The sequence below is a fragment of the Hakea prostrata genome, chromosome 5 (assembly GCF_041222555.1).
Source record: "Hakea prostrata isolate BN-2017 chromosome 5, UWA_Hpros_2, whole genome shotgun sequence".
NCBI classification, from domain to species: Eukaryota; Viridiplantae; Streptophyta; class Magnoliopsida; order Proteales; family Proteaceae; genus Hakea; species Hakea prostrata.
In genome coordinates this window covers 52910503-52934449 of record NC_142604.1, presented here as the reverse complement: position 1 = coordinate 52934449, position 23947 = coordinate 52910503, and the positions used below count along the sequence as shown (strand labels likewise).

Genomic DNA, 23947 nt, shown 5'->3' with positions numbered 1-23947 from the left:
CAGTGGTGCAAGCATTTTCTATTGGGATTCAACAGGCTCTTCTGGATTGGTATACTTCACCATGAAACATGGCGGAAGTCGATTGTTACTTTAGATCTCTCAAGAAAGCAAAAACATATGCCGAATGGATTAAATTTTTAAGAACACTTATTTTTCATTCCTTTTATCCTGATTTCAGTCTTGCAGTATAGAGATGTAAAATTTCGGATGAATAGATTAACATCTGTGAAAAGCATAAGGCTTCTGTAACAGAAGTAAGAATAAACGCAAGTTTATCCTAAATAATCAGAAATAAAAGAAGAATTTAAAAATTATACTGGAAGAACCGGTTGATAGGCTAGTATGATGGGTAATTTAGTCTTTTGAAACAAACAGGGGAAAAGAAGAGGTAAAGGTTCACTTTTTGGGGGGAATCAGAGATAAACTTCTTATAGGGGACTTAGAGTAAACAGAGTATAACTTGAGGGGAGTCATAGATCTTTTTTCTCCTATATAGCCTGAGATTATTTGATTTTGTGTTTCACTTATTTTGTAAAATTGTGGTTACATGATTATGTAATTTCTTGATCATTTACTTCATTTTAATGTTTTATGTATGGATTGTTGACTTCATTCAGTTCATTATGATGTGTCTAATGATTGCTTTAATGATTCTTTCTATTTGTGCATATAAGTAGAATTATATAACTATAAATATGCTATTACGCCAAATAAAATGGTTTAGATAACACTTGAATCCCTTGTTTGCCAAAGTGATGCTTTATGACCATATTGCCAATGCTCTAAAGAAGGCCCTCTAAAACCATGATTGCCATGACACCTTGATAACCAGGCTACGGATTCTATTGTAGGCTTTTTGTAGGTCTATGATGACTATATGGATATCCTTCTTCCCCTTCCATAAGCCTCCTAAGTAAGAAGATTGCCTCCATCAAGGTCCAAGGATCTTCTATGCTTAAATCCAAATTGGCTTTTTGAAATAATAGTACCTTTTCTTTATTTTCATAGGTGGGTTTCAATAACTTTCTTGCTCAACTCTTTGTATGATTCATTAACTTTATGCCTCTATAGCATAGTCGTCAGTGTGCTAGGTGAGCCGAGGCGTTGGAGAAGGTCGAACTACCAATTAGGCGAACAAGTAGTTCAACTTGCCCATCTATGGTTTTTATATGTTCAAATATTTTCTTTTGTTAATAAGTTGTTACCACAATACTTCCCCTCCATTCTTATGGCATTTTCCTCGTGAACAATTTTACTTATTTATTATTATTAATTTTTTTTTGAACAGCTTGGTTTGCCAAGAAACACAAAAGTCTACTGCCTATATTCTTCTAGACCTCAATTGTGATCTCAACGGAGCTTGAAAGCTTGTCTACTTTTATCTTTCACATAGCTGCTCCTCACTGCCCTCATTTTTTCTTAGTACCCGACTGTCCTCGCTCTAATACTTTGAAATTGGTGTATATCTATGATCATCCTTCCTCTCCCTTTTGCTATCTCTTGGATAGATTTCCTCAATCCTTCGAATTTAGATTGTTAGAGAACATGTCATATTTCTTTGTCCTTGCATTCCACTCAATCATTTTAACTTCGTTCCTATCAACCTTGTATCTTGCTGGGTCATCTGTCTCTGTAGATTTAAAAAAAAAGAAAAGAAAAAAAATAAAGAGTGAACCTGGTGCCAAAGGCTTCCACACAAGCAGAGTCCCTGGGGCAATTTTCATGCGCAGCTTACCCCAGCAGTTCCTGTCTCTGTAGATCCTTTTCAAAATTTAAAACAAGCTTGATTGGTTTTAATGGCCTCTTGGACCTCTTCATCCCACCAGCGGGTCTGTCTGATAGCATTTCATGTACCTTCTGTTTCCCCTAGGACCCCTTTAGCGACCTTTTTACATGTCAACATCTTGGCACAAATTGAGTTGGGTTTTCCTTCTAGGTTTCACTTTCCTGGTCTTGCCACTTTATCCATGAAAGTATGAAAGGCTTTAATCTCCACCACTTTACCTGGGGTGAATAAGCTTATGTTTCCTATGGTTCATGGTTGTAATGCACATTTCTGGGACCATGATTCTATTTTGAGAGGTTAAGCTCTCCCCTTAAACCATTATGCAGTCTTTACGAAGCTGTCTATTAGAACTTGTTATGAAGGAATCTAATGCTTGTTAGTGTGTGTTTTTGTGTGTGTGTGTGGAATGTTTGCATGGAGCTGTTGATTTCAGACATGCATTGACTGGTTGAATGGAAAACTTTTGGCAGGCTTGGCAAGCTCTTGAGAACCTTAGCATGACAAGCAAGAGCTATTTAAAACCAGGAGTAACTGGACCTTTTGCTCAGAATGTTAGTTCAGATAACCTGTCTTCTAGAAAATTGGACTCTCATATGAAAAAAAGTACTTTATGGAGCTCTTCTGACTTGACAAATAGATCTCTTGAAAGTTTACCAAATAAAAAAATTCAAATGAATCAGAACTTGAGTGATTCCAGTGGCAAGGGTGGAGGATATGACATTTCTCTGCCACAAAACAATATTTGTGTGACTGAAAATGGTCCTTGTGCTGGAGAATCAAAAGAGAGGGAAGCACCTGTGCAGCACAGTTTCAATGCACTTGTCATCAATAGACAATCCGTAAATTATAAATTTCATACGCATCAGAGCTTCAGTGGTTCCAGTTCTATGATTGGAGATTCTGGCAATCCCTTGGCACAAAGCAGATGTAATCCTAGTGAAGATAGCATAGGAGAAGGGCAAGCTAAGAGGGAAGCATCAGTGTGGGTCAATACTGATGCATCAATTGGTGATGGATTATCCAATCATCATTATGCGGAGAAGAAGCAAGGAAATGGAGCGAGTTTTGTTAACGGAATTGATGATGATGATATACTAAAGGTAATTTTGGTTTCACTTTGTCTATGCTAGCCATGCTTGTTTCTCGCTTGTATTAATCGACAGCATTCTTCTGTTTCTCATGATAAACTTTGATATTTGATAATAATGGGACTTAACTAATCTGTGAACTTTGACTTTAGGAAATTGATGTGGACCAAATAGTTATGGAACACTGTCAAACAGCTTGCACACCTCAGTCTTTGGTGTCTAAACCTCCACCCTCTACATCTTTTATGGGTAAAGATAATGTTTCAGTACCTGATGGGACATGTTTGCCACAAGAACTATGCACAGAATGTAATCATGGTTTTAAGGTATGGAAATTTGCATTTGGTTATGACTTGGTCTGGATTGCAGTTTTCCTTCAGTTTGATACTATGGAGTCCTGAATTGATGCAGTTAGGCCTTTGCCCAGAAGCTTCAAGACATCTGCAAGAGATGAAGGATACACTTATTTCCGTATCAAATGAACTTATTGACAATATTGGTAACCTCAGTCCAGCACAAATAGAAAAACTTCGGGAGGAGAGGTTGCCTGCTTGATATATTTTTTTTTGTATTTCTTTTGAGTTTCTGCTTCAGATATTCCTTGTCCTCTTTTTTGAACTTTTATCCTTTCCTGTGCTAAAAGTATCACATCTCGATTCTAATGTGTCTTTGCATGTTTCCTAGCCAGGTTGCAGCTGAATAAACAAATTCCACAACTTGAAAAGTGTCTTCACTCCTCAGTAGATGAAGAAAGACAAAGGTCTCATTTTTCAGCTACGACAGCCACATCAAAGATTTTCCAATATGAAACTCCTATGGCCAGTGGATTCAGTGTAAATCCTGTGCGGCTTGATGCACAATTTGATTTGCATAATGAGACAGAGAGCTGTGGAAGGTGGAACTCATCGTCTATGTTATTCTCTTCTGTAGACAGATTTGATGGCCCACCCAGACCTCCAGAAACAGAACGATATATTCCAAAGTTGATTGATATTAATTACATTGAAGGATCAAATGACCCAAAGTGGAGTAGTCGAGATTTCCCATGGACCAAGAAACTTGAGGTTCTTATCTACACTATTGTTGCAATCGTTAGTATAATACTGCTTCTAATCTTATTGGTTTTCTACTTTGTTTGCAGGCAAACAACCGGAAAGTGTTTGGAAACCATTCATTTCGTCCCAATCAGAGGGAGGTTATAAATGCAACAATGAGTGGCTATGATGTTTTTGTTTTGATGCCAACTGGTGGTGGAAAGAGCCTGACATACCAGGTAGAGAGAATATCTTTTTCTGCTATGTCATGTTCTAATTTAAACCCTAGACTTGAAATCTAATTCTGAAACTAAAATTGCAGCAAAGGATTAGACTTGGATTTCATAACCCTAGCCAAACTTAACCCTACCCCATTAACCCTAGTACCCCCATTTAGCCCAATTCCCTCAACTGTAGGGTATTACAAACCCTAATTCAGTGCTGACTCACTTGAAGAGGATCCTGAGGGTGGACCTAGATTGGTCTGGGCAATCCAGCCTTACTTTGTCCAATCTTTTGCTGGTATGGTAATATCTCACGTTACTGGGTTCCTTGCTGGCATTTGATGTTTGAATCAAGCCCGATCTGATCCTAATGCTGGAAACCTTGAGTGTGCCAATATGGTTTTCTTTATGTTCAGTTCTTGTACCTGTATGACATTTGATGTCCTATTTACAAATGACTGCTTTGTTAAGTGGATAATGAAATAGTGAATAAACACCTTATTGCCAGATTTAGGTAGTTGTGATACTTGGAAAGTATGCTATTTCTTTTGAATGCCATGCTTGGCATGTTGGTCAAGTGCTTTCTTTCTGAAATCTTGGGCATGGATCAAGTCTTGTAAACAGCTTCTCTGGAAACAGGAGTAAGGCTGCATAAATTTGACCTCCTTAGACCCTACTAAACATGGAAGCCCTGTGCACTGAGTATGGCCTTTTTATGGGCCATTTTTATTTTAGGTGCTTTTTTCATACACAAACTTACTGGGTAGTGTTTGCTTCATACTCCTATAAACCCTCCCCAACCCCCCTCCTTGAAAGAGAAAAACAAAAAAAAGAAGAAAAAAGAAAAAGAAAAAGGAAAAGAAGGTTCAACAGTACTACATGCTACTGCTAATGGACTCAATCATGTTGCTTTGCAGCTTCCTGCTCTTATATGTCCAGGAATAACTTTGGTAGTTTCTCCTCTTGTCTCACTCATCCAAGACCAGATCATGCATTTGCTTCAGGTATTGCGGCTTTCTCTCTCTTCTCCCCCTACCCCTTCTCACTTTTTTTTCTAGAAAGTTGGCAATATGTTAACCCATCAAATGTTTAAATTGAGGTGGACCTTAGTGCAACGGTTAGGTTGCTCCATTTTGACCTAGTGGTTACTGGTTTCGGTAAGGAAGCAAATGCATCAAAGTGGGGTTAAGGCTGTCTACATAATGACTCTCCCTAGACCTGTGGAGGTAGCCTTGTGCACTGGTTATGCTTTTTCTGTAAATCTCGATGCTTGAATTGACAATCTTTGCTTATCTCTTTGAATGTTACTGTGAAGGCAAACATTCCTGCTGCTTACCTAAGTGCGAATTTGGAGTGGTCTGAACAACAAGAGATCCTTAGAGAATTAAGTTCGGATTGTTGTAAATACAAGCTCTTATATGTCACACCAGAGAAAGTTGCCAAGTGAGTTTGCAGTACTTCGACCACAGATTTTCTTAGCATAGTGTTTTTCTGAGCACTTTTACTTTATTGGTCAATATGCGTTCCTATCTCATGCACTAGTGCCCTAAACTACAATAACTGGATGAGTTGATATCTCAATTTGTATATGAGAGAAAAGGTGGTAAGTTGGATCTTATTAGTGGATTGATGCCAATATCTTTTTATCCTATCAGTGGAGGACAACAAACAGTAGATGACACAAGTTTTTTGAGCAAAATTCATACAGTTTAAGAGAAATATTGGAAGATAGGTAATCATAAAAGTGGTGTCAGTAGTGGGGTTTTGAATTCAATTTTTTTTTTGAAAGATATGGAAAGATTAATGGAGAATTTTAAAAGAAATAGACAAAGAAGTTAAATGTGTTTACACAACTACACTTATGGAATGTCTACAACAACAACAACAACAACAACAATAAGCCTTGCCCCAACTAAATGGGGTCGGCTACATGGATTCTTGCCCTCCAATCAGTTCTGTTCGAGACCATGCTAGATACAAGGCCTAAGCTATACATATCCTTTCTCACCACTTCTCCTAAGGTTATCTTAGGTCTACCCCTAGCTCTTCTAGTTCCTTCAATATGGATTATATCACTTCTCCGAACAGGAGCATTTATAGGTCTCCGTTGAATGTGCCCGTGCCACCTCAAACGACTTTCTCTAAGCTTATCACTTATGGGAGCAACTCCCAGACCAACTCTAATGTGATCGTTTCTTATCTTATCCATCCTAGTTTTGCCACTCATCCATCTTAGCATCCTCATTTCTGCTACACTGAGTTTATCTATATGATTCTTTTTAATAGCCCAACACTCTGCACCGTACATCATAGCTGGTCGAACAACGGTCCTATAAAATTTTCCTTTAAGCTTTAATGGAATACGCCGATCACATAAGACCCCGGACGCACCTCTCCACTTCATCCACCCTATTTTAATTCTTTGGGAAACCTCATCCTCTAAATCACCTCTTTTACTTATTATTGAACCTAGGTATCTAAAACAATCACTCTGTGGAATCTCTTTATTGTCAAGTATCACCACTTCATCATCTGCCCGATCATGACTAAAGTTACAAACTAGATATTCTGTCTTCGATCTACTAAGTTTAAAGCCTTTTGATTCCAAAGCTACTCTCCATGATTCTAATTTGGTATTAATTCCCACTTGGGTTTCATCACCACTTATGGAATGTCTAGAATCTATTAAATCAACCGATCATGTTTTTCTTAGCTTAGCTGTACAGTTTTAAGAAAATTATATTCTTTTCTTGCTATCGGAAAATGGATTGGATTCCACAGCATTTTCTTTTCAAGGTTTCTAAAAAATCATTGAATTAGCTAGTTTCATTTATCTTGTTTAGCCACCTATATAATTTTTTAAAGCTCCCATCAAATTTATTTGAAATTTTGGTCTTTTCTATTTTTCAACGAAGAGTTTGGTTAGTCCTTTTTTTTGGGTGAATTTGATAAGAATCCACGAATCGAATGCAAAACTGATATTATTTAATTGATAGAAAAACGATGAACAATGATAAACTGGTTACAATGGTGCCAGTCACCCCCTCAGCCTACGGCTGCCCAAACACTCACATAAATAATCCTTTTCTACTACTCACATCTTACCCCTATTTATAACCCCTAATCAACCTTAATCTCCCCAAATCTCTCTCATTCAGTAATAAATATTTTGCAATATTCTGTCCGTCCCCAAATCTCTCTTATTCAATAGTAAATATTCTGCAAATCATTCACAATATTCTGCCTGTCCCCAAATCTCTCTTATTGAGTAATAAATATTCTGCAATATTTTACAAATCATTATTTATTCAACGACCTCCTTCTTATGAGTAGATCTGATTTCTTTCCCTCACTGTTGTTCGCTAGATATTCAACAAATCATTCCTCTCCCAATATATAGCATAATATTGTGATCCCAGGGCTCTATCACTACCGGCCCCTCGAAAATCACGTTGTCCTCAAGGTGATGGAAAATTGGAAGCTTGGTCTTTACATGTTTGCCACACAACCATGCTAGTTCGACATTTTGCACAACATACCTCCTTGAGAACCAATAACCACATAACTCCAAGCAACCCAAATGAAGAAAAACCTTGGAAATTTCAGCTGAATTAAAGAGTACACTAGGAATAGCCATTGGAGCTGACTTCAGCTGAATAACAATAACATATGGACCCATATAAAGCACAACTCCTGCTCCCTTGAGTTTCGTGTCAATATATGAATTAAGGACTTGCAGCGGATGAGCAACATTGGTTGCCATATCGTCATTTGCAGCAATTTTCCCTTTGGCCTCTTTTTCACCCTCTTTTAAAATCTCTACCAATGCTTCATTGCCATGGTTACTATTTGCAATACTGTCACCCCTTGTCTGGATGGCTCCGAAATTTTTCAAAGCATTCTTTGTGATTTCAGCCTTTGCTGCTTTTATTTGTTCCTTTATTGATGGTTCATACACTGTGATGCCATTAACTTGCTCAAACCTGGTATTTTCTGCTTCTCCCGCTCCTTCAGTCGCTTGCTCAACACTAAAATCCAATTTCAGGGCTTCCTTGAAGGTTGATCAATTGAAGTTCGACCAGTTCTTCTGGTAAAGCCATGCTAATGCCTCTCCTTCTAAATGTTGCAGTGCCACTCCCAATCTATGTTCATCATCGATCTGGTGTTCCCAACAAAATAACAAAACTTCAAGAAGCCAATCCTGTACATCCCCTTCCCCGAAAAACATAGATAACCTAGTTTCCATTGCTTCATGCGGATCAAAACGTGCTCTGATACCAATTTGATAAGAACCCTCGAATCGAATGCAAAACTGATATTATTTAATTGATAGAATAACGATGAACGATGATAAACTGGTTACAATGGTGCAAGTCACCCCCTCAGCCTACGGCTGTCGAAACACTCACATAAATAATCCTTTTCTACTACTCACAATTTACCCCTATTTATAACCCCTAATCAACCTTAATCTCCCCAAATCTCTCTCATTCAGTAATAAATATTTTGCAATATTCTGCCTGTCCCCAAATCTCTCTTATTCAGTAGTAAATATTCTGCAAATCATTCACAATATTCTGCCTGTCCCCAAATCTCTCTTATTCAGTAATAAATATTCTGCAATATTTTACAAATCATTCTTTATTCAGCAACCTCCTTCTTAGGACTAGATCTGATTTTTTTCCCTCATTGTTGTTCGTTGGATATTCAGCAAATCATTCCTCTCCCAATATAGCATAATATTGTGATCCCAGGGCTTTATCAGAATTAAATCCCACTTTTCTAGTGCTACTAATTTTTAAGGTGCTTACTTTAGAAATATGATATATGAGAACATTTTTATCCCTTAACTTGTGTTTTCATAAGATATATCATTATAAAATCCATCTGTGTGGCAAGAATCATGAACTGATTGTAGCTATCTATGTGTTTTCATAAGATATATCATTATAAAATCCATCCGCGTGGCAAGAATCATGAACTGATTGTAACTATCTACTAAAGATGAAACAAAAGAAAGAAAGTCAAAAGAAAACAAAAAAAACCAAAGCTAATGGTAGCCCCATCTTTAACGCCTTGTTTAGTTTTGAGCCAAAATGTGCAAACTGTATGCTTGTTTATTGCACTAACACCATTATAATATCTCTATGTAAAATCAAGGTTTACATGACCATGTACTACCCTATGAGTTTAGGAACCTGACTAAAAAGCTAAATAGAGAAGGAAAATAAAACCAAGCAAAATACCTAACGGTCTTAATCTAAACATTTTATTGTTATTTTTTGTTTTGGCCACAAATAACATAGTTGTATGATTGGTGTTGTAACAATCAAGTAAAATAACTAGCTTCCTGGTCTAGGAGAGGAAATTGCCTTGTTTGGTTATGAGCACTCCAACTTCTACTGTACTCCCCTATGTTGCTAGTCTCTCTAAGAATACGAGAACTCTAGGGTAGCATAGACTGCATGTTGCCACTTTGTTTGGTTATTTAAATTTACTTTCTTTGGTTAACAGTTTCTAGGATGCTTTCCTGTGCTTTGAGGATTTTATAGGCTTTTGGACTTTTTGGGCTATTTGGACATGAATGATAGGTCTGACTCGTTTGATTATTTTGGAAAGAACTTCAATTATTATAAGGAGCTTCAGATATTTATAGATGTTTGCTATATAAAAATGCTACACAAATGCACATGTCACAATCAAATAATAAAGGGTAAGTAGAGTATCGTTCCCATGAATAAAATTATCCTTGAGCCTCAATGTAAAAAGCAATGCTAATTCATAGCAAAATTTAATGACAATATGTGAATTGACAAACTAATTAAAGGAAAGACAGGTGAAATAAACAACATATTCTAAATCAGACAAGTATAGATGTTGGGAATCAAATTTTCTTCTCCTAAATTTGGGCTATGAATGCTATAACAAAGCTATACAACAAAATATATCAGAGAATCTGGAATGAAATTATACACAAGAATCTTCCGATCTACTTATGCATTCATCGTTCTAATTTAAATCCATTTGATTCCTATCGAGAGTTAAACTAAGGATGACGAGTTACACCTAGGTTCCAACGAAGGTTATGTGAAGCAAGTGAATATCCCAATCCCACTTGCTAATTAGCTTAATCAACATGAGGATTGAGTTATCACACATTGTTCAAAATCAGTCTAGCTCCAATTAACTTTCCAACAAATTGAAACCACACCATTCATTCAAAGATTGCCAATCAATAAATGAGATTAATCAAAAACCCATATGTTGAATGCTCTGATAACCAATTATGCTACAACAAAGTTATAGCAAGCTAACAACAAACTGAACATTCAAGCTCAAATCACAGGATCAAGTACTCTATCATCCCAACATTACAAAGAAATTAGTTCATATTGAAGTTCAAGGACAAAGAACCTATTACATCCATTAATGGAGTACAACTAGAATAGATGAGGACAGGAAAACTAGAACCAAATGGAGAGCCAGATGATGCTTCCACAGTGCTCCAACTCCCTCCAGCAGCTCCTCCTCCAGGCCGGGTCTCCTTTTTCTGCATTCTTTGTTTCTTGCCTCTTTTGTGATATCCCCATTGTCTTGGCTTCCCCCTTTCTTTCCTTAAGTGTTAGGGTAAATAGGAGTTGTAGGATTAGAACTTCTTCTCTTGAAATCAGTGGCTGAGATCTTTTAGGTAATGATAGAAAGGTATATCCAATTAACTAACCTCTTTTGGTGATCTCATTTGATGTGTGACACGTGGGCTTTGATCACCCAAACCTGGAAAATTATGTTGCAGCATTGCTGCAGCATCTTTGTAACAAACTCAGAAGATTTGTTCACTGTTTACCTTTTAAATATAACCCTTTACTGTCTCCAGTGCTAAGAAAATTAGGGTTGATCAATTTCATCCATTAATTAAAGAAAATACAAAAACAACATTAAAGATCCATACTAGATTTATAACGCTAAGACACTCTAAAGTACAATTAAGTAAGGACACTCACTAAAAATAAGACAAATCGCTCCTAAATCAAGCTATCTCAAGCATAAAAGCACTGTGGCTAACTCTATTTCGTAGATTTATCAATAGAGCACAAATCTTATGATGTAGCCTTGAAGATGAGGGCTAGTAATTCAAGGGTCCTTGTCTCCTTGATGAATAGCAGACAGAATTAGGATTTTAGTCCCTTGTAGCTAGAGTATTTAGAGTCCTACACACTATGGCGTGGAAGAGTACGTAGGGTTCGGCCAAAAGGGTCTAGGCTTTGGGTGTTTGAAACTTAAACCTGGGGATTAGGATCTGGGGAAGGGAGGGGTGTTCACTTGTTGTAGAAGGTTGGGGATTGAAGAATTGACGAAAAAGAACATATCACATAAGCTGCTGCAGAGTTTCCCCTAACTTGGAAACCCTAAGCACCTCAGCTGCACCTCTCCCTTGGCTTTAACTCCTTTGCAATAGGTTTATTCATCAATAACTGATTTGGTTACAAGCAATAGGGTGTATTTGTAGCCTTCATTACACAACTCCTAATAGTAGTATAGTACTCTTCTTTAAAACAAAAACAAAAACGTCTAATTTAAACCCTGGCTAGACTAGGATCTTTCTTAACTTGTCATGGGCTGACTTGAATTACAAAATAAGAGTAGGATTAGACTTCTAATAAGATTCTCAATCTAAGTAAATCTGGACTTGACTTGGGCTGTCCAAAAGACCAAAATGCGCTTTATGTGGAAGAGTCTCACAATGATGAGTCTTTCTCCTTATTAATCATATGGGCCTCTCTGTATACATGCTGGAGTGCACTCCCTCTCTTCTACCCCATTGGATTAGTTTGTGATGCTACTATGTATTTGCAATGTGTAGATCCCTATCCCTTATAGCTAATTCTACGTTTGAGCTTTTGGTTCCTTGATAATTGGCCCTTCCCAAATAGAAAAGGTTTTTCTTTTTATATGAGCCACCTATTACTACTAGAGTACATAAGATGTGGTAAATTTAGTAGAAGGGAACACCATCAAGCTGCAAGCCTCGGTATCAAAGCATTCATAGAGTCTATCTAGATTGTGCTAGAGATATGGATAAATAAACAAGAGTGAAAAGGATTCATAGTATTCAAGGATCCATTTAACATCATTATTTTACTGCGATAGTGGATGTTATTGTGAAAGTGGAGGAGCTGCTGCTACTTATTGATCATGCTTTGTCTGCTGAAGTTGGAAAGAAGGTTCTCTTATTTTCTGGGATAAAAGATAATTTGGCCAATAATTTCAGGATATCTGAGTTTAAAAAAAGATGTGGATGTGAGTCACATGACATGGTTTGACAGGTAGACAGGAGGGAAATTAATGCTGGAAAATAATCTGGAGCTGGAATGGATAAACAGCAGAGGCTTTCTGGTAAGTTGTTGGGTCATGGAGGAAACCAATCCAGCCAAGCTCGGTTCCTATCTCCCCCTCGGTCTCTCTTTGTATGGCATTGCTTTTAGGGTTTACATTATGGCCGTATGTAGTTGCTGCCTAGCTGGGCAATGATTATGGCCAATATCAACCCCTTCTCCCCGATTTTTTCTTTTCTTCTCTTTCTTGTCCTATTATATTCTCTTTTTTAGCTGCAAGAAAGGGAACTGGGACGATTGAAAATTAGTTAATGGGATCAAACATTTGACTTAGAGAAGGCATGCATGATCTGAGGCATCACCTGTGACTTTTCCATGCATACTGTTATCATGGTTGTCAAGACGACAAGGTGAGGCAAGGTGATAGAGGGCAACAAAAACCAAGACAACACCAAGCAAGGAGACAAGGCAACACCGAGTCGCCTTGACCCAAAAATGGGCCTAGGTGCCTAGGTGGACGCTCAACAACCATGATTGTGATACTGCACATATATTAAATATAAATCAAATTACTCTTGGGCTGACCATCAAATCAACTGCATGGATATATGACAGGTTATAAAATAATGTATTAGACTTTCACAGATTGAAGCTACTTTTTTTTATTTTTGGAATTTCATTTTATGCTATGAGGAAAGTCATAGACTGATGTTCTTTCGTCTGGAATTTAAGTAATATATCTTGGCATGCAGAAGCGACGTTCTTTTGAGACAATTAGAGAGTTTACACGCTCGTGAATCACTTGCTAGGATTGTTATTGATGAGGCTCATTGCGTAAGCCAATGGGGACATGATTTTAGACCAGATTATCAGGTTATAGATTTCTACTCCTTTTCTGTGTCCCCCTTTCTTTCTGAGTATTTACATGATGTTTGACTTTTAATTTTTATATTTTTCAGAGTCTTGGTATCTTGAAAAGGCGGTTTCCAAAAACACCTGTGTTGGCTTTAACTGCTACAGCAACAGCAAGTGTAAAAGAAGACGTTGTGCAAGCTCTAGGTCTTGTTGATTGCGTTGTATTTCGACAAAGTTTCAATCGCCCGAATTTGTCGTAAGTATGAAATGAGTTTATTTTGGCTTCATACTTTATATTATTCAATATTTTGGTTGCTGATTCAACCCTCCTTCCCCAACCCTCCCAAAACTGCAGGTACTCTGTAATTCCCAAGACAAAAAAGTGTTTGGATGACATCGACAAATTTATTAAAGAAAATCATTTTGATGAATGTGGTATCATATATTGTCTTTCGAGAATGGATTGTGAGAAAGTTGCTGAGAAGTTGCAGGTTTTTCTCTGATGAAAGGCATTTTATTATTCTAAAGAGAATACTATAATTTTTTTTTTGGGGCTGGTGGGGGTGAGGGAATTACAATGCGGAACGAGCTAGAATTTAAAGGGTGCAACAGAGAAAGAAAACATGAAAAAGCACAAAATGAGAGATAAGAGTAGAAGTTCAGAAGAGAAAAATAATGGTGAAAGTATACCTCCCTAGGGATAAAGGGTAAAACTTGAAACTACGACATAAGGCAACTAGTTAACAAACTAGTTCATTTAATACTCTTACTACATAAAGTCTATGACGATGTGGTGTTCACATCAAGTAGATCATTCTGAATCAGAATCAAATTTCACTCTAAAATCTGCATGCAATGTTTTCTATTTTAAGTAAACTCTTCCTTTTAGACAATGTTTTTCAGGGGGGAGGGTGATGTAACCCAGGGTGGGTCAGTCTTCAGGATCCTCTTTAAGTTGACCAGCAATAACCTATGGCTCTAATCTGCTGTTTAGGACAAATTGCAGGTGGAGAGCCGCTCATAAGATTCAATTAGGCCCTGTGGATAGGGGAATTTGGCTTCCAACTCCTGCGGCTAGGGTTGGGGGGGGGTCCAGGGTTTGAGTAAGGTAAGATTGAGAAGAATATTGAGACTTCGCTAAGCTGTATTGGGGTTGGAATTAGAAGAAGAAAGTTCTGTTTTGACAGAATTTTAATTGCTGCATTATTCCTCAACTAGGGTTTAAGGAATTTCAGGAGGGTTAGGTTAGGTTGACTTAGTGCTGGAAATTGAGAGAATTAATTCTGTTTTGTTGGTCTGTTATTTCAGAATTAATTCCTTAAGTGTAGGGTTCAAAAAGTAGGTTTCAAATTGGTTAAGGACTCTTGGTTAGAATAGGGTTTGGTCTGATTGGGCTGAAATTAGGAGGGAAGGTCACTATGGTTAGGCGAATGATGCTCCCAAAGTTCAGAACAAATCTAATAGTTAGATTGTCATAGATCTGACTTTGAGTTTTGGGTCTTAGAAAAAGTCAAAAAAATTGTAGAAAAATAGAAAAGAGGGTGATTTGGGAATTAGGGATATGATTTTAGGGTTTTGGGGTTGGGGATTGAACTTAATTGATCAGGCAAGGGGCTGTTGTGGATGATCACTGAATAGAAGGTCTTCAATGGCTGCCACAAGATTTGGAGAAGATGAAGATAATCTGAAATTGTGGAAAATAAGAAAACTTTAAAAAGCCAGGTCATGGGCTCTCTCCCACCACTCCAAGTCTTCTTTCAATGCTCTTCTTTTTCTATTCATTAAGAACTGATTTGTTACATTGGAGGAGAATAAACTAGGACTCTGTAAAGAAAACCAACTTGAACTCAGGAAACCTACTTGGACTCAACTTAAGAGAATCTAATTTGGATTTGAATTCCCTAGACTTAACTTTCTAAAAGGACTCTAGAGTAATAGTTCCTAAGCAGATACAACTTTCAAAATAAACAACCAACTTCTAGATGGATCCTACTTGAAAATTGGATTCCAATTGAGGCTCCTACTCAGACAAAACTCTTCAATAACTTATTAACCAAGGACTCAAACTCAAAATAATAAGTAGATCTAGACTCCTTGTAGAAAGTGGAGTACAACGAGGGGGATTCCTTCTCTAACTGGGACTCTAACTACTGACCAAATGAAAAACAATGTCTAGATTGTTACTCCTAAAATTATTTTGAATCCTTCTAAAGCATTTTGGAGCCCAAAGGAGGTGAAAAAATGACTAAAATACCTCTAGGTTAATTCGACCTATTCTTGGTGTCGGATGATTGTGGGCTGAATTTGGGCCTAAAATATGAAGGTCCATGTGGTAGCCAATCCTGGTTATATCAGGGGGTGTTGTGGAGTAGAGGAAGAGGGTTTGCAGTTAACCAATAGAACCTGGTAAGCCTAAAAAGGTTAATTCAAGGGGAATGCATCACTGGGATGTCAACTGACTTATAATCTTTTTTTTGTTTTCTTCTCTTCTATCACTGCAGTAAATTTTTTTTTTTTGGGGTCAACATCACTGCAGTATGAAAGCATGGTAATCCAATGCATTGAGCCTGGTGGGTTGATCAAACCAATTTTTTTTTTCCCCTTCTTTTTTGAAAAAAAAAAAACTGAAACTCTGATCTGGGTAGGTTCAAGAACCTGTGTGTTGTCAAAGCAATGGCGTTCCTTAGGTGCATACAAAGCAGGTTGTTTTTTATGTATAGGTTCCAGACCAGTTTTGTTGAAAAAAGGGGAGACATAAGAAGGAATAAAGGAAAAAGAACGGGAAAGGGAACCTTATGAAAAAGAAGAATGTATACCCAGAACTGAAATAAGCATAAGCAATGAGGCATATTTTCCTGAAAATTGTCCTCTGCAACTCTTGAATGTTAGCGCTTATGCACTAACCCAAGTGTAGGCAAAGAAGTTATTCACCATTAGTTAGTAAGAGTAACGAATAATTACATAAGGCACCATTACGAGGCACGCTCCAATGAAACCTACGGCATTTGAAATCAGCATCATATCTAGTACTCCACAAAATTCAATAACCACAAAGGAGGTTTTTTTTTAATTTTTTTTTTTTTTAGTCCATTGTCAGATTGTAAATCCCCTTTTTTGTCTCAAATTAAAATTGAATTGGCCATAAGTGATGATTAACAGGCAGTAAATAGTTTACTGTTGAGTGCAGATTCTTCGAATTTGTCATTACGGTCGTATTGAGATAATGTTAAACTTGTACATCATCAATGTTGAATTTATGGTCCTTTATTTAGCACTAATATGATTTTTATTTTTCTCAGGAATGTGGCCACAAAGCAGCATTTTACCATGGTAGCCTGGATCCTCATCAGCGAGCTTTTGTTCAAAAGCAGTGGAGCAAAGATGAGATTAATATAATCTGTGCTACGGTTGCTTTTGGGATGGGTATCATTCATTGCCATTTTTTATTCCTCCCCCCTTCTTTTTCTTCTGGCTGTCATTTATTGCTGTAATTCACTGTGCTGACCTTGGGTTTACAGGTATCAACAAACCTGATGTCAGGTTTGTCATTCATCATTCGCTTCCAAAATCTATTGAAGGTTACCATCAGGTAAATTTGTGGAAACACTACTTATGCTTTGAATATAGGTGGATATCTTAAAAATCAACAAGTTAGGGAGTGGACTGTTCTTAAAAGCCATTAATTACTCTCTCTCACACACACACAAACTCTTCTTCTTCTCGTCCTTTTTTTTTTCTCCTTCTTTGGAGATTAATGCTTGGTTCCTATTTTACAGGAGTGTGGTCGTGCTGGTAGAGATGGTCAGCGTTCTTCTTGTCTGTTGTATTACAGCTATAGTGACTATGTAAGTTATCTACCATCTTAACTAATTTAGCATCTGGATTCAATTCTGGGGTCCATTTTTATGTTGTAGGTGGTTATGAAAAGATAGGTTCCTCTCAAATTTTGTTTGGTTTTGTACAGATCCGAATTAAGCATATGATTAGCCAAGGAGTGATAGAGCAAAGCCCGTTAGCATTAGGATCAAGGCATACCTCTGTGGTGAATTCAGGGAGGATACTAGAAACAAATATTGAGAATCTTCTGCGTATGGTACTTACTTTCGGCTTTTCTTTTTATTATTTTGCCTCTTATTGGTTTTAGATGATTTACTTGACCTAAACTTACAGGTCGGTTATTGTGAAGACGATATTGATTGTCGACGCTTCCTACAACTTGTTCATTTTGGAGAGAAATTTGATCCTGTAAACTGTGAAAAGACTTGTGATAATTGTTCCAAGACTATTAGTTGTATTGAGAAGGATGTCACTGACATAGCAAGGCAACTGGTTCGAATAATTTTCTTATTATTTTGGTTGCATGTGTTTATTTTTGGGAAACTTCCTGTCACTGATTTGACCTGTCCTATTATTTCTGTGCTGTATTTTGTAGCTTGAATTGGTGAAGTCCACTGGTCAGCAGCACTCATCAGCTCATATACTGGAAGTCTACCGGGGTTCCATGAGCCAAAATGTATGTTTATGGTCTATGTTTTTGTGTTCTTTTATTGATTTGTTTTCCATAAAGTAATGTCCTTTAAATATTGGTTCTTGTAAAATTTAGGTTAAGAAGTACAGGCATGATACTTTGAGCCTTCATGGAGCTGGTAAACATTTACCAAAGGGAGATGCCTCCCGAGTACTGCGCCATCTTGTTATTGAGGAATTGCTTGTGGAAGATGTTAAGAAGAGTGATCTTTATGGATCTCTGTCATCAGTATTAAAGGTATAAAAACTGCTTTTTTTACTCTATTATATATATATATATATATATATATATTTTTTTGGGGGGGGGGGGGAGATGAATCTATTATACTGTTAATTTAATATCTTTTAATTTATCAAATGAATGGAAGATTGCTCTCACCATATGTTTGTATTCATAGTGTTTATTTTTCAATACTTCTGATCCTTAGGTAAATGAGTCAAAGGCAAATGATCTCTGCTTGGGTGCACGGAAGATTATCTTGAGGTGGGTAATATATCTTTGTTCCTTTTCCCTTCAAAATCCTCGTCATTCTTTGTGCTTATTAATTGGTAGAAGGGATGCTTCAACACTATTTTTGCTCATCTTTCACCCCTACTTTTTCTATATTTATAAGAACCTTTCCCTAAATCTGTCCCCAGTAAGTACTGCATTGCTTGAGTTGTGATGTTATCCACATTAGGGGGGGGGGTAAATACATCCACAAGCAAGATTCTTCGGTAAACTGGTTGATTTTGAAAGCAAATTCTAATGCTTATTAGAAAGGGGAGATATATAGCTGCATGTAAAAGAAAAAGGAAATGGAACAGATACAGAGGAAGAAACAAAACAATACGCAGCATCTTACACTTTCAGATAATTATTCACTCCATTAAAATATTCATACATTTCAATTCCCTAAAAGTTAATCTTGTCGCTCCCGAAGGTTTTCTGAAATACAAGTACCCTCGTAATGGAAAAGGGAAAATGCACCTCCTGAGGTTTCAAAATGCTGACAAAAATGCTGTTAACCTGAGACCAAAAAAAAAAGCCAGAATGAAAGTTATTTTTTTACCAAACTCCTTCAGGCTAAACACAAATGAAATTCAAATAGAAAATCTTATTAATTAAAAAAAGTGAACAGACAGTGGATATTCCCATCATCTTCCTCAATTCACTAAAGCAGAAAAAATCTCTAGAAGCTTAGTGGTTCCTTGAATCTGCAACCACTGCCAATGCTGCTTTTGCCTGGAACCTCCTGGTTCTGCTTGGAAACTTATAAACAAGAAAATCATAGAAAATAGAGCAGCAATTAGAGAAAATTTTGCAAGATTTTAACTGAATTAAAGAGGATGATGAAGGAGGGAATAAAATCTTACCTTTTAGATGTGAGTATATGACAAAAAATAAGCTTTGAACCTAGAAATTAAGGACAACATTAAGGAGGGAGAAGTTCTCACCTTGTTACCTAGGCAACGCTTTGGCGCCTTGGTTGGTATCACCTTGGTTTTTGTTGTCCTCTATCACCTTGACTACTATGGTTGTGAGAGGTAATGCAAGTTTTCAGTTAAATAGGAGTAAGCAAAGTGCTAGGAAACCCATTCTTTTCAGTGTTCATTTTGTTCTCTCTCTCTAATCCATTTACTGAACAAGAAACTGTCCTTGATATATGAAATGTCTTAGCAATTAACAGTTGTCAAAAGTTGAAATTATAGCAAAGTTCTCCATTTAGCTACACGATCGAGTTTTGCCATAAGTTAAGCTTAGGTTGTCGGTTGTGGATGATTGCAGGTCAGGGGAATGGGATTGATTTCTAGAGATTTTAGGTGGATCAAGAACTGGTGAATTTTTTTTCTTTTCTTGTGGGAGGTCAGATGAGCAGACAAGGACAGAAGTACTGCTGCAGGAAAGGTTCAACATCTCAATCTCAAGGCCCATCTCGTCAAATTAGAAAAGAGAGATGGCTTGCGATCTTGGCAAGATGTCGTTGAGTTGAAGGAATTTTCTCCCCAGCTCGAGGCTGCAATTCAAGTGGCATTATGGGTCATTTGGGTTGACACTTGCTATCTAGCCTATTTCAGCCCTTTTGAATGCACTAGGGACCTCACATTTATGAAAAAAATGTAAATGTGAGTTCCACTTGGGACCCCAAGTGGGAAACCACTATGCTAACGTGAAACCATGGTAAAAAATTCGAGGGAAACTCAAGTTTCAACCGGGTGAAAATGGGAAACTTAGGTGGAAACTTGGTAAATTTCGAGGAAACCAAGGACTTTTCCGTACAAGTTTCGATAGGTTTTAGAGAGTATTTTAGGGTGGGATTCTATATTTAAGCTAATTAGAGTATAAAGAACACATTGGTTGTATTTTGCTAAAAAAATCAATGTAGATATGTCATTCAATGTACATAACATCAATGTAGAGTTGTTCGAAAAGTACATTATAAACTTAACTGCTTAAGCACATAACATTCAACATATAATTTATAACTTCAAAATAGTTGACAATAAAAGGAAAATACAACTTAGTGCTAAGAGGAGTGCCAAGAGTGGATTCATCCTGTGAGCTGAGTAGTACTATGCCTGTAACATCTTCTCCTCCAACCAACGAACATAGACATCCCATGACATTTATGCCTATGGTTGTCAAGGTAATCGAAAATTGTAACTTTATGAGTCTGGTAATCAACATGCTTAAGATAACTAGCTTGAGGGAATACGCACTTTGGATAGGGAAGTTCTGATGGGGGGCTATTTGTTGTGGTATTTGGGGAAACATGAAATAAACAAAAAAAAATTGAAAATTTGGGAAAGCTACAAAATTTACAGGAAAACGTCCCAAGTTTCTACGAAATTTCCCAGGTTTCCACGAAATTTCCCAAGTTTCCACTAAATTTCCCAAGTTTTCCACGAAATTTGGGAATTTTTTTTCTCATGAACCAGCTGGTCCAACTGGGTTGAACCAAGTTTCGAGGTTTCGACAAGTTTTGACGAAATTTCGACAGTTTCAATTGAAACTGAGGACTTTTTTTCGGTACTCATGAGTTTCGTTTCCCATTTTCCAAAATGCGGTTGAAATTTCGCACATTTCGACCAAATTTTGTTCCATGTATGAAACATTAAAATTGCACATTGTACACATCATATAGTACATTAACACTCAATGTCCAAAATTCATGCAAGTCTAATACATTAGACGTGTTCATAGTTCAAATTACAAAAGTTCAAATGATGATCCAACCATCATAGTTACAACTTGAGAGTCTAGCCTTGAGACCCTGTGTTTTAAGCATATCATCTCATCTCATCTCATAAATGGAAAAAGAGCTCTCGACAGTTCTCTGATTATGTGCAATAGGAGGTGTTGGCGACAGTAGCAGTGTACCAGGGAGGGGTTGTAGATGCAGGTGAAAGGAGGAGAAAGTAGAATAGGGCATTGGTGGCTCTCTATAATGGTCATAAAAGGATTCAAAATCACTTACCATTTGCAATTGATGTCTCAAGTTGACGGCATCAGTCTTTTGTAATGTTTTTAGAACCTCATGGGGTGCATTTGCAAAATATCCAATACTGAGGTACTTTTTCTTTTAAATTTCAGTAAACCTTCAGGGGTGCACACAAAAATTATTAAATTACCCTTAGAACAATTAGTGTGATTTAATTTTTAATCTTCTTAATCCAATGAACTTCTTTGCTTCTGTTTTGTTAAGCATATTTCATGTGGTAAAAGTAAGGGCTCAGCTTGAAAGGAGACATCAATTTAACCTTAGGGAGCAATAACAAGGCCAAACATCTAGTGTTTCTTTGGACAGGCAGTGGAAGCTATTCCAAAGAAACACTCAATTAACATGGAAATTCAGGTAGCATCCAAATTGGATCGAACTTTATGATCTAATAGCTGATACTATACTATTGGATCAGATAACAAGGCCAGTTGTGGTTGTCGTAGTGGTGGTTGTTTTTTTATTGCTATTGCTATTGTTATTGTTATTGTTATTATTACTGTAATAATAGTAGTATCATATTATACTATTGATACTGTGGACTTAATTTTATGTTCAACCATGCAAATACAAAGTCATGCCTTCAACCATTGGATGGGCATGATCTCATACAAACATGGCTGTGAACAAGACCGTTTGCCCTTTTTTGGGTGATCATCATTAGTGTTTAAGTATCCATTTTGTTTTTTCCTGCCTTGTACCTATATATTGTGGTGGTAACATCTGATCTATTTGCAGATTCCCGGCCTCCACAAAAGGAGCTAAGATGAGCAAATCTGGAGTGACACCAGCAAAAGGGTTGTTATCAGGAAAGACAAGCCCTGAACAAAGTGAAACTCCTGGCCAACCTCAAAATGTGGATTTGGTAGTATTAATTGACCAGCTTATAGTTTCTCCTTCCTGGGATTTCCGTCTTACTTGATATTTTATTACTAACATTAACTGGTAAAACTGATTGTTTGCATTCAATATCAGGATCTTTCAGCAAAACTTTATTCTTCTTTGCGAATGCTTCGAAGTACTCTTTTGAAGGAAGCTGGTGAGGGGGTCTTCGCATACCACATATTTCAGTAAGTTCATTTAGTTTATTTATCCCTTTTCTCTAGTTTTCTTTATTGATACTGACAATGAGAGCTGACTTGTCGTCATTCTTTCTTCAAATAAGAAATGCCACATTGCAGCAGATCAGCAAGAGGGTTCCCCGGACAAAGGAACAACTACTTGAGATTAATGGCATTGGAAAGTAAGATTTGGCTGCTTTGATGTTTAGCAACTTTTTCTTTACTATTGGTATGTGTGTTATTATTATAAGATCTCTATTGGTTTTATATTGAACATGAGGATTTGATTTAGGGGGAAGATAAGTAAGTATGGAGACCGGTTGTTGGAAGTCATCGAATCAACCATTAATGATCACTACAATGTGGAAAAAAATAGTAGCAGCAGTAATGATAGTATTGGGACAGTCAAGAGGAGAAGAGACACCACCAAGATTCCTTTTTCAGACACAGTGGAGGATGAAGACTTTACGGAAACTACTGTCCTACCAAAGAAGAGGGCAACAAAGGGGCGAGTGAAGAAAAATGATCAGCATAATAATTCAGAAGTGCCAAACTATGATGAACAATTAGATGATGATCTGGTGGATTTATTCGATTCCAAATCTGATGAGGATAATGTAGATTCCAACTTGAGAGTTCAAAAGAATGCTGGAGGCAGGGTTTTACCATCATGGTCAACTCCCAAGGACAAAGTTCAACCTGAAGGTCGCAAGTTGTTTCAGGAGTATGCCTTTGATGGTGAGACTTGACTATCATAATTCAGTAACGATGTGTGGGATGTCAAGGGTATGCTGACAATCAATCTTGCAGAGGACTCCAAGCATTAGGAATCAAGATCAGATTGGCTGATCAACCAATGTCAAGTGTACTGATACCAGTCTGACTCTGAAATGTTGGCCGAAGATTTGCCGTGGACCAAGTCGTACCTGCTAATCTGATCCCAAGACCTTAGTTTTGTATTTCAGCAAATATTTATCAAGTAGCATGTACGGGTACTGGTTTCCTAGGCCTGACTATTTACAAGTCTGCAGGTGTAACTTTTGGTGTTCGGGAAACTCACCCTGACTCTCTTGATTTAAGAAAATTAAGGTGGCTTGGCATGATTGAGGTCAGCATCTCTCCTACCCCCATCCATCTTTCTTTTTCTTCTCTTTTGGTGAACATATGTTAATACCAGGGTTCAAAAGAACAGTCTGAACTGGGATTGGTTTTGATCAGTCAGGAATCAGCCAAAATATGCCCAAAACTAAGAAACCCAGTGCAGATTAAACTCAGCCAAGGCCAATTAAACGACCAGTGTGTACCCTACTCTTTGAAACTTGCATGATATGCAGCCGAGTTAGGGTAAATATATGACTCTACTCTTTTATTCAACTGTTGTTTCATAGTCTACCAAAAAGAAGAAGAAATATCTGTTGTTTTCCATCCATAAGAGAGCTTTCGGCCTATTCAGTGTTATTTTTCTGATGAACTGTTTATAATGACAACATCATGCATCGATAGGCATAAAAATGTAGTAACTACAAAGGAATGTTGGAGGCCTTTGTGCAAAGGTCTATA

The 23947-nt window shown here is 37.2% G+C and overlaps 1 protein-coding gene across 3 annotated transcripts in view; it reads left to right on the top strand.

Annotated features, from left to right (window-relative positions):
• Positions 1 to 23695, top strand: part of RECQ4A (DNA helicase (RECQl4A)) — a 30421-nt gene extending 6726 nt beyond the window's left edge. For all 3 annotated transcript variants that reach the window (XM_089154625.1, XM_089154624.1, XM_089154623.1), the window contains exons 5-26: positions 2257 to 2886; positions 3027 to 3200; positions 3286 to 3416; positions 3563 to 3938; positions 4016 to 4147; positions 5050 to 5136; positions 5448 to 5575; positions 13218 to 13338; positions 13425 to 13576; positions 13676 to 13811; positions 16620 to 16743; positions 16839 to 16909; positions 17097 to 17165; positions 17285 to 17413; positions 17491 to 17649; positions 17753 to 17833; positions 17924 to 18085; positions 18276 to 18331; positions 22065 to 22191; positions 22302 to 22396; positions 22492 to 22569; positions 22680 to 23695. In XM_089154625.1, the coding sequence (XP_089010751.1) occupies positions 2257 to 2886; positions 3027 to 3200; positions 3286 to 3416; positions 3563 to 3938; positions 4016 to 4147; positions 5050 to 5136; positions 5448 to 5575; positions 13218 to 13338; positions 13425 to 13576; positions 13676 to 13811; positions 16620 to 16743; positions 16839 to 16909; positions 17097 to 17165; positions 17285 to 17413; positions 17491 to 17649; positions 17753 to 17833; positions 17924 to 18085; positions 18276 to 18331; positions 22065 to 22191; positions 22302 to 22396; positions 22492 to 22569; positions 22680 to 23136 (3675 nt within the window). In that variant the 3' untranslated portion in view covers positions 23137 to 23695. The remainder of the gene's footprint in view (positions 1 to 2256; positions 2887 to 3026; positions 3201 to 3285; positions 3417 to 3562; positions 3939 to 4015; positions 4148 to 5049; positions 5137 to 5447; positions 5576 to 13217; positions 13339 to 13424; positions 13577 to 13675; positions 13812 to 16619; positions 16744 to 16838; positions 16910 to 17096; positions 17166 to 17284; positions 17414 to 17490; positions 17650 to 17752; positions 17834 to 17923; positions 18086 to 18275; positions 18332 to 22064; positions 22192 to 22301; positions 22397 to 22491; positions 22570 to 22679) is intronic.
• Positions 23696 to 23947: the final 252 nt, after the last annotated feature.